The following is a 10,412-nucleotide window of genomic DNA, read 5'->3' as shown; positions in this document are numbered from 1 at the left end:
TCAATTTTATCTTTATTTTATGTATATAGATTCTTTAAGAAAGTTTAGAAGACTTGCAAATTACAATGTGTGTGCGTGCCCGCGCATGGAAATTTAAGTTACTTTATCACTAAGGAAGAAAGAAATAAAGCATAGTTTTCATTTTCAAATCATCTCCCCTTAGCTTCTACATTCAACCAAGATAAGCCCCTTCCCTTAATTTCCCTTCTCTTCCCACTTTCTGAGCCAACATGCAATTGAAGAGGAAAGAAAAGGATAGGGAGGGAGGTTAATCAAATCTAAAACAATTACAACAAGAAAAGAAAAGTAGCTCTCTATTTATCTACACACACTTGACCGCAATTGATCGGTAACTTTATCTTAAGAGTATTGTCACACCTCTTTTCTTCGCTTAAAAACTTATACCCCAATCAATTTTTCGTCCTATATATATGTTCTTCACCACTTTTTTCATCAATTTCAAACACCCATTTGCTTTTTTCACTCAATTTCACTTTACCCCTCTTTTTTTCTCCTCTTTGATGACCATGACTATGACTTCCTAATCTGCTTCTTTCTATCATAGTAACCTCTAAACCTTTACCTATATGATGCTTTGTTGAATATATGTTAACCTCATTCTCCACTTTTTTCAATTTTCCTCTAACCCCATTTCTCCCTTCTACATTATTTGTGACTACAACTGATCTTTCGGGATTAACATCAAGTTTTTCGATCAACATATCGTAGTTTTTAGTCTTGCAATCAACGAGAGAGAAATCGATGTTCTCGTAGTGAGGCAAGACATCAACAGGGTCCCCAGTCTTGAAGTCTACCATGTCATTTAGCCCTGTTTCTTCAATCACTTTTTGTGTCTTGTCCAGTTTTTGCTCCGGAATAATGCATACAACTTTACCTGCCAAAAATAAAATTAAGTAAATAAAAGTATAGTTTGTCTAACGGCTTAAACTTTTAGATGAGATGGTCATGCACTTCAACATTTACCTCCTGTTTGACGAGCAGCTGCTGCTAAAGCCACAGTTGATGGAGAGACTTCAGAGGTGACTTCTACCATTAATTTGGCACTCATACCAGCTGCTAGTGCTGATATGAACTCGTTACTCTCGGGTTCTTGTGTTCCGCAAGAATCACAATTCTGATTGTTTTTGCTACACTGCATGGAATAAATGGGAAATTAAACAGTCAATTTCATGTTTTTTGGTATTCATGAAATATGTTGAAGTATGTCACCATCTCATGCACACTTTATTTATTTAATTGTCTCTTCAACATGAAGCAGGGAAGGAGATTTAGTTTATCAAGATATTAAATCAATCACATATCATACATGTAGGAACCGATGGTACGTAAATGTAACTCGATGTTCAAACAATTATTTATAGTTCCCGGAGCTCCTTGTGGAAAAACGTGTCGTGGGACTTTATTAATCTCATTTTTGGAACAGAATCATCTCGTTTTCATGATATTCTAATTGTTCCAAGATCTTATATAAGTTGAACTAATCAAATTGAATTTGATGCTATAGAGATGAAAAAGAGAAATTCAAGAGGGGAACAAACCAGCTTAAGGGTGTCAAGATACGCATTGGTAGCATATTTTGGGGACCATTCCATTCTCAAAAAACCTTTTTATTAACTTATTCAGAAACTTGAGATCCTGTTTGTTGTTTGAGGGAAGTCTTCTTTATTTGCTACGTTTTTTCTTCAATAATTGTATGTTTGCAAGGGGAGGTATTTAAGGAGGCTCACAAATTAAACCGAGTAAGAAAACCGTGGTTCAATGTCGATTTACCCGCATTTAATGGATTGTCCACTTTTGACCAATTTGACTGACGATAGATATCTGACGCGGTACTACAAAAAAAAACTGGAATTAGCTACGAACGTCGTCCTTAATCTGTCGCTGAAACGCTCATAGCTAGCAGAATTTATTGATAATCCGTCGCTAAATGAGATTAGCGATGGATTTTTCTGTTTAGCTACAGAATTTGTCCGTCGCTAAAACCTAATTTTTTAGTAGTATGTTCACACTCCTCGTTAATATATCAAATAAAAACAATAGAGATTTACACTAACAAATTAATATGCAATACATTGATATGAATAGATTAACTTAAAGGGAGTTTCCCAAAAGAACAATAATATATAGTACTATGTTCTTCGATATCTATTGAAAGGAATTGTGAAGAGAATTAGTCGCAATACGCAACAACTGGTGAATTACTGCAAAGTTCTTCAACATGTAATATAAATGTTTATACAACCTTCTTTGGTTGGATTTCCTCATCATTATTTCAGATTCTTGACAAGCCCTTTTTCAACAACGGCATCCTTTATGAGATTAAAAGAAGTTTCGAAATCATCAAGCAGCTGTTGTGGATCAGGAATAGCACTTTCATCAACAGATACGACGATGATCATCTTATTAATATAACTTTGGATATTGATCATCAGTGCCTAGAGTTACAATTAATGGAAAAATGTGTTATTGATGTCACTCGTATATACTGATAATGTAAAAATATGTGTCATTGATGTATTTTAGCCAATTATAATAAGTAAATTATCAAAATAGGCTTATAACACACAGTTAACTATTGTAACGCTCATTTTAACCTGCTAAAGTAAGAAATCAATATACTATTAATGCACATAAATTAAAGAGACTCTTCAACTAGCAGTACCAAGAAAAAACAGTCCTCTCATTTCAAGATAAAAATTTTTATGTTGCAAACATTTCCAGTTATCAACACCCCCCCCCCCCCCCCTTTCAGTTTCAAGCATCAAATAATTAAAGAGGCTTCTAGAGGTGATTTTCCATTGTGTAGGACTTGGATCATGCAATATAATTAGGTTAAAGCTTATCTTCGCCTAGTACTTACACCAACATATACAATTTAATCTTGATAGTTAGTATAAATTAAACTAAGAATATATATCACCTAACTATATTTAAATGATACTATTAAATGACTGCACGAGAGACATATCTTGCTTTCATTAGTTTGATGTAAACACGAGCTTAAATAAATTTTATCTACAATTAGCTATCTTGCTTCATAATAGTATTTTGGCGACATTACAATATTTAACTACGTATTAATTAATCTCCAAATTAGTAGTTATAAAGTGCAAATGCCTCAAGAGTAGAGTAGATCAGTACTTACACTTGGCTGCCCATAAGCACCTGGAGCAAGATAAGTAATAGGGTTGCCACAGAACCCAATTTCTTCCTGTGGTCCAACCAAGTTGGTGAAGCATACTGTTGTATTTGAGAATGCTCTCACAGTCACTGCTGTTGCTACCTATCAAAAAAAATTACAGCATTAGGTTAAATTTATTTATAACAATTAATAACTTTTCATAGATTAATGATATGGTAACTAAAAAGCTACGGTAATAACCTGTATATATAGCCGGTTAAATTACACTAACAGCATAAAATTCTTTATACTTTCAGCGTATACAACCTCAACCATACACTGACGACAGTGCAAAGGTTTTTTATACTATGAGTCTAATTTAAACGGCTGTGGTAGGTTGTCTACCTTATTTTCGAGAAACTTGTTACACTTATTATGCAAAATTATATATAGTTATTTTTTAAGTAACTCGAAAAGAATTCACTGTATACACTGATGACAGTGCAAAGGTTTTTTATACTATGAGTGTAATTTTGAGCGGCTGTGGTAGGTCGAGAAACTAGTTACACTTATTGTGCAAAGTTATATATAGTTATTTTTTAAGTAATACGAAAAGAATTCACTGTATATATAAAAGTTCACTAAATATTATTGAATTTGAATATGCATATACCTTGGCACCAAATATTTTGACTAGTACTTCAGCTAACATCATTGTGATTAAAGCTTCAAATGAGCGTTTCTTGCGATCTACTGTTGCCTTTGCTTCTTTAACATAATCTAAAGGATCATCACGCAATGCAATCTTGAAAGGTAAGAGCACATAACCAAACCAATTTCCCCAACCTCCCTTTTGTTTTGTGCCCTTCTCCATCATATCTGCTAAATCCTGTTTCATTCATGTCATGTCATTATACGACTCAATAATAATAATATCAGCAACAACAACAATAATAGCAGAATAAAGTTTACTTCAATTCCTGCAGAGGGTCTTAGGTTTATAATAAGACATGATCGTAGTCGAATGTCCTTGGGAAGATTGTTGTTTCTCTCAGTGGCTCCCTTATCTTCCTTACCAACGGCTGTAAATAGTCGGAAAAATAGTGGATATCAGAGAAATATGTAACATATAATAAACAGGTTCAATTGAACTCAACATTTTTTATATGGAGCAGAGCAATTTGGTAAATGTTACTAAAATTTTAACAATTATTAAAATAGCGAAAATGTTTAGGTTCCATCGTGAGAACATAAAAATTAAACTCAAAAATTTAAATATTGAAACCGCTACTTGATTTCCAAACCTAGAAAACAGACGGAATTCTAGGATTCCTCCTTGAGGCAAATACTTTTAAGCATATCTCTTCTGGTTGATCCACATTATCCTTTATTCTCGTAAGATAATACACACTAGTTAACAGCAAGAGTTCATGACTAAATAACTTACCATATCTTCTATTGAGATATTTAGATAAACCAGCTTGTGTTATTCCCAGGGCAACATCATTTATAGTCTGTGGAGAAAATGCATGCAACAATATCAGTTAACTTTAACAACCAATATATATAAACTTTATTCATTTATAATGTTCAAATTGCTTACCACATTCATAGCATTTTTCACCAACTTCAAATCATCCAAATTGATTATCCTGTGAACTATTCGTCTACCGTTAGACGCAGAGTTAGGTGGAGCTGCCATTGGAGTTTTTGTATCCTTAAAAAAGATGACTGTGGCTAAGAACATCAAAAGATCCACTATAGTATTGAGTATCATGTTTATGAAAAGCCAAAATTTTCCCAAATACTGCCATAATCTGAACGACCCTTCCTTTTCTGAATAACCTGTCAAACATTAAAAGTGGCAAAATCAATTCATTTCTTAATAACTTGCCCAAGTTTAAATGAGTTTGGTTATTATCCGTTTGTTTACATAAATCAAGGGATCCTTACACAAATAGCGAATATCTACTGTTTACTTTCTCTAGCTATATGTATTATACATTGACTATATATTGTTATATGCATAAAATACATAAATTATGCATATATTATACATTCACCGGCTATTTTTAATTTAAGCGATTAGGTGGGCAGTTATTTGGGCTAATTCTTCTTAAAGGAAACAAGTTGAATCCAAAATATAGGTCAAGATGGAATAAATAATGTAAACCCGACAAGTCAAAATGGAATCCAAACCTAAACATACAAAATCAAATATGGAGATTGAGAATTTTTAAAATTCTGAAAAGCTTAGGGTTATAGTAATTTTCATTAAAAAAAAAAATTTTTTTAAATTTTAAATAAGCAAAATAAAAAGGAATGATAGGTAGAGCAGGTTGAAGTATGCCAAGTTATTCGATCCATCTTGATCCAATTTTTTTTAACCTATTCAAATTGAATCAAGTTATAACTCATTTGTTGATTTGACACTCTCAGATATAACCCAAATACATCTTGATCCAACTTGCTTTGACTCAAGCGAACCTTGGATAAGTTAAATCATGATCCATTTATCAGTTTTAGTCACTTTGGCCCTTTTAAGTTTAATTTGATGCAATCCGTCTATTTGCCGCTTCTAACTAAATTTAGCCCTATGTCTCTTATCCCTAGGAGGTCTTCCTCTACTAGCAAATTTTTGCGAAAAACTCTATTTACATTCATAATAGAAGTACTGAAGGCATTGTATTAGGTGATACCCTTTTTTGCTTGAGCCCGACCGGGTTGGGTCCGGTCCGGGGCAAGTCGGGGCCATCGAATCCGACCTGGATGCAAGGTAGAACGACGGCCACGTCTACAACCGAGGTCGAGTCATTTCGAGACCGTTGCAGAGCTCGATATGAGTCACCACCGGATGGAGAAACACACAAGGTCGGAAGCCGGACTCGTAACGGATAACCAAGCGTCGCCGGATATCTCGCCCAAACGTGATTTTCTCAACCACTTCAGGCCATTAAGGCGTAATTACAGGGATCCACGATGTAATTAATTTACCTACCTTATTTTTACCCTTAATCGGAATGTATAAAAGGGGAGAAGACCCCATAAGGAGGGTACCCGGAAAAAACCATTACACTACAGTACCATCTCTCTAGATTCTTGTACGCTATCAAGCACAATTGTTCTAAGCAATATTATATTCTGCGATTATTTACTTTAACAACAATTGTTGAGTCTTTATCTTTATTTTCCTCAACCTAAACCTTTTGTATCTTTTAGTTCACGGATCCTTGAAACCCCATATAAATTCAATTGTTATCCGGATTCTAGGGTAAACAGTTTGGCGCCCACCGTGGGGCTAAGGATATTAGTGAGCTCTCTGATACTCTTTCTTGACACATCACAATACACTGGTTCTTTGCAAAAGAGTCCATCTTACATTCAAATTACCAACTCATAGAATGGCACAATCAATCAACAATGAACTCGAACAGCAGACAGGAAACAATGGAATGCCCGGGCTCGAAAACCCGATAGATGCCGGTTCCCGGATGGCGCTCAACACTGATCAGGCCTCCGGATCATCGCATAGCGTCCGGGGAGAGGACGATTCGAGGGCCCAGGCAGTCGGCGAAGAGACTATCAACCTTAAAATGATTTTTGACATGCTGCAAGCCCAGCAATCGGCTATAGCTCAGCTCCAGAGCCGGGTCCAGGAGCCTGTCAGGTCCGAGGAGGCTCCCGTCGCAGCTGCAATCATCAATCCGACCCACGTACAGCCGGAACGGGTCGGGCCGGGAGTGCTGATTCGTGCGGTTCGTTACGGTAGGTACGTAGAACGAACGTAGACCGAANTCGAACCCGACCTGGATGCAAGGTAGAACGACGGCCACGTCTACAACCGAGGTCGAGTCATTTCGAGACCGTTGCAGAGCTCGATATGAGTCACCACCGGATGGAGAAACACACAAGGTCGGAAGCCGGACTCGTAACGGATAACCAAGCGTCGCCGGATATCTCGCCCAAACGTGATTTTCTCAACCACTTCAGGCCATTAAGGCGTAATTACAGGGATCCACGATGTAATTAATTTACCTAACCTTATTTTTACCCTTAATCGGAATGTATAAAAGGGGAGAAGACCCCATAAGGAGGGTACCCGGAAAAAACCATTACACTACAGTACCATCTCTCTAGATTCTTGTACGCTATCAAGCACAATTGTTCTAAGCAATATTATATTCTGCGATTATTTACTTTAACAGCAATTGTTGAGTCTTTATCTTTATTTTCCTCAACCTAAACCTTTTGTATCTTTTAGTTCACGGATCCTTGAAACCCCATATAAATTCAATTGTTATCCGGATTCTAGGGTAAACAGGCATATATACCTGAAGGTGTAGGCCTCCGTTTTTTGGTTGGGATTGTAGGAAGCTTGAGATCATCAGCAGTTTGGCGAGTGCACGCGAGTAAAAGAGAAATAAGAGAGGTGCCATCACCAAGAGAATGGTGAACACGGAGAAATGCCACGGACTCTGCATCGCGAGTTTTGACATTGATAATGTGAAGGTCCCAAAGTGGCTTTGATTTGTCGAGGTTGGTTTTGCTAAGGTTGTAAATATAATCCTCCACGAACTTTTCTGGTGATTCGGTCAATTGACTTTCATCCACTTCTAGTACTATAACATGTTGCTCCAAATCAACTTTTGTTTGCACCCATTTCATGTCTGCTGAATTATCTTCATCCACAACCTGTGCATAAAATATGTTACTACTTAGTATAGATTTTTGAGTGTATAGGTTTACTTAGCTTGCAGCATGTGTAAACTAGTTTTCTTTTTCTTTGAGGGTGTTTGGCTAAGCTTATAAGCCGGTCAAACTAACTTATAAACATTTTTCGGCTTTTGTAGCTTTGCTTCTCTTTCGAAAGAAACAAAAAAAAAAAAAGCCTCTTAAATGGCGGGCATGATAGGCACTGATGTCTAATAGGATTGTTCTCCGAGGCAGATTCAGAAACTTCATCACATTTTTAAAATTATAAGTTCAAAATTTATTAATTTTGTCATTTATTATTTATTTTAAATTATTATCAATATTATTAAGTAGTAAAGTTATCTGCAAAATTTTTTTATATGACCTGATTGTGTAATTAATAAAGTCTTACACCCTTAATGTATAAAATTTAAACTAAAAACGTATAAAAGAGTGATACCTCGATCAACAGAAGATAAATGATGCCCTATGAAATTCCTAGTATTCAGCATCTTTAAGGGTGCACAACATGTATGCTTCCTCATTTCCCAATCCTTACGTATTGTACTTCCTAATTTGTTTTTATTTCCAGTATATATTGCTAAAATTAAAGTGCTTGTGCTTGTGCTTGGTACTCCCTCCGTCTCCTAATATGTGTCGTGGTAATTAAAAGTAGTTGTATCAAATTATTTGTCATTTTAGAAGTTCAAAACAAAGTTGATTATATTTTTCCTTTTTTACCCTTAATAATCAATTGCATTCACATTTAATAAAAATATGGATAATGTCATTGATAGAGATGACACATAAATTGAGAAAATATTTAATAAGGGCAAAAACTATTCTTTAGTGGCGTGCACAAGAGAATTACGACACATATTATGAGACGAGGGAGTAGTTGGTACCACAATAATTGGGTAATCCATCCTTTTGTAGGTTGTTTTCTCAAAGGACTAACATATGGTTCTATATTTAGGAGTGTTTACCACATAACAAAAGTAAATCCATTTCAAAGTTCGGCCAATTTGGGCAATCATAAATCTAGTTTACCTACTAAATTTATTAAAATGATATTTTTTTTTGGGTCTTGTTGGTTATAGAAAGAAAAAGTTTAGCCACTTTGTGCCAAACTTTTGTAACTTTTTTATTTTCGTTTAAAAAAAAAGTTTTGTACAATTTAATTTTGTAATTAAATAAATTAATACAAAATAACAAATAAAGAAATGAAAATAATTTTGAGTTGATCTAGTTGGTTTATGACGCAATGTTTATTTTAAGTTGACTCCCCATTTTGACTGGAGAAAATTTTTGATCGACTATGATCCAACTCATTTATTAATTAACCTCTTTTTAATCTACCGAGATGACTATAGGTGCCAAGCATCTCATAAAATGAAGTGCTTCAAAATCAAGGAAGAAAATGAAATCCAATAATATATTTCGCAACACGCGAAAAATGAGTAGAAACTAGAAGGGTATGCCATACAAAATGAGTTTTGGAGACATTTAGCTACCGTTTGATCATAAATTTTGGCTATTTTTTTTTCTCAAAAACAAAAAATTTAAAAATAGTGTTTGTTTCGTGGAATATGATTAGTTTTGAAAAAAACTTGATAAAACAATCTCAAGTTCCCAAAAAATGGTTGCAGTTTAATTTGTGGGTGAAATGTTTTCTTCCACTCACACAATTTCAAGTTTTACCAAATAAATACTATGTCTAAATATGACAATTTCAACTTCCAAAAATTATTTTTCAACACAACTTCTAAAGCTCATTTTTCAAGTTTCAATCAAATTTATATCAAAACGCTAACTTACTCATATGGAACATGCAAAACGCACGTAGAAATAACAACAACACCAATAAACCTAGTTTAATACCACTAATGGGGTATTGACAGAGAGCATATTTCCGGCAGACACTCAGCTCAAGAAAAAGCGAAATAGAGTTAAATGTTGCAAGGAACATACCAGCAAGCTAGTGAAACGAGGATGCTTAAGCAAAGTAAGCTCCAACTTCTCCTTGACAGGCTGAGGTGAAATCCGAGTTTTTGTGGCCATAATAGCAACGACATGGACATTAAAAGTTGGATCGTGAAACAAACGAGCAGTTGGACTCAATGGTTCTGTTTCCACAGCCACCATTTCGTACTCTTCAATGGCTTTCCTCTTTGTATCTATTGGCTTTAGAAATGATGGTCCTGTTGTTCTGCATCTTAATCCTGTGACTGGTGACTCCATTTTTTTTTTTCGTACAGTTTGATGTCAAAAAGATATGGCAACTCTGAAAAAGTTTTAATGTGTGACTATATCACTTGATTCTGTGACTCTTTTTGTTTTCTTGTTGCTTTTTGTTATATAGAAGAAAGAGTACCAACTTCATTTAATGTGTGCGCTGGCGCATTTTTGACATGGGCAATAATTTAAACTCAATTGAAAAATAATGTTACTTTTAATTCATCCATTTCAACTTATTTTCCGTGGTTTGACTAAGACGATCCAAGTGAGGTATGGGACGGTAGTGCGTATGCAGATCTTGCCTCTACTTTATGAAGGTAAGAAGGCCGTTTTCGATATA

General features: G+C 35.1%; 1 protein-coding gene across 2 annotated transcripts; it reads right to left on the bottom strand.

Moving 5' to 3' along the window:
• Positions 1-236: 236 nt before the first annotated feature.
• On the bottom strand, positions 237-10,182 carry LOC109215768 (O-acyltransferase WSD1-like). 2 transcript variants are annotated; one of them, XM_019379877.1, is made up of 9 exons: positions 9,806-10,182; positions 7,474-7,834; positions 4,746-4,987; positions 4,590-4,656; positions 4,115-4,224; positions 3,816-4,031; positions 3,167-3,304; positions 985-1,153; positions 237-895 (listed from the first exon to the last, which is right to left on the bottom strand). In XM_019379877.1, the coding sequence occupies exons 1-9, from the start codon at positions 10,073-10,075 to the stop codon at positions 411-413; spliced, it is 2,058 nt and encodes a 685-aa protein (XP_019235422.1). In that variant the 5' UTR covers positions 10,076-10,182; the 3' UTR covers positions 237-410. The 2 variants fall into 2 exon arrangements, with proteins under 2 accessions (XP_019235422.1, XP_019235423.1); XM_019379878.1 differs by lacking the exons at positions 237-895; positions 985-1,153 and adding an exon at positions 2,052-2,456 and having other exon boundaries at positions 9,806-10,177.
• Positions 10,183-10,412: the final 230 nt, after the last annotated feature.

The sequence above is a fragment of the Nicotiana attenuata genome, unplaced genomic scaffold (genome assembly GCF_001879085.1).
Source record: "Nicotiana attenuata strain UT unplaced genomic scaffold, NIATTr2, whole genome shotgun sequence".
Classification (NCBI taxonomy): Eukaryota; Viridiplantae; Streptophyta; class Magnoliopsida; order Solanales; family Solanaceae; genus Nicotiana; species Nicotiana attenuata.
The sequence above is the reverse complement of the archived record's forward strand: the minus strand, read 5'-3'. Positions and strand labels throughout refer to the sequence as shown.

Coding starts and splice junctions, on each gene's coding strand:
- LOC109215768 (XM_019379877.1), bottom strand. CDS start 10,075: ATGGAGTCACCAGTCACAGGATTAAGATGCAGAACAACAGGACCATCA. Junction 4,225..4,589: donor ATATCTCAATAGAAGATATG/GTAAGTTATTTA, acceptor GACTATTTACAG/CCGTTGGTAAGGAAGATAAG. Junction 3,305..3,815: donor TCAAAATATTTGGTGCCAAG/GTATATGCATAT, acceptor TTTTTTTGATAG/GTAGCAACAGCAGTGACTGT.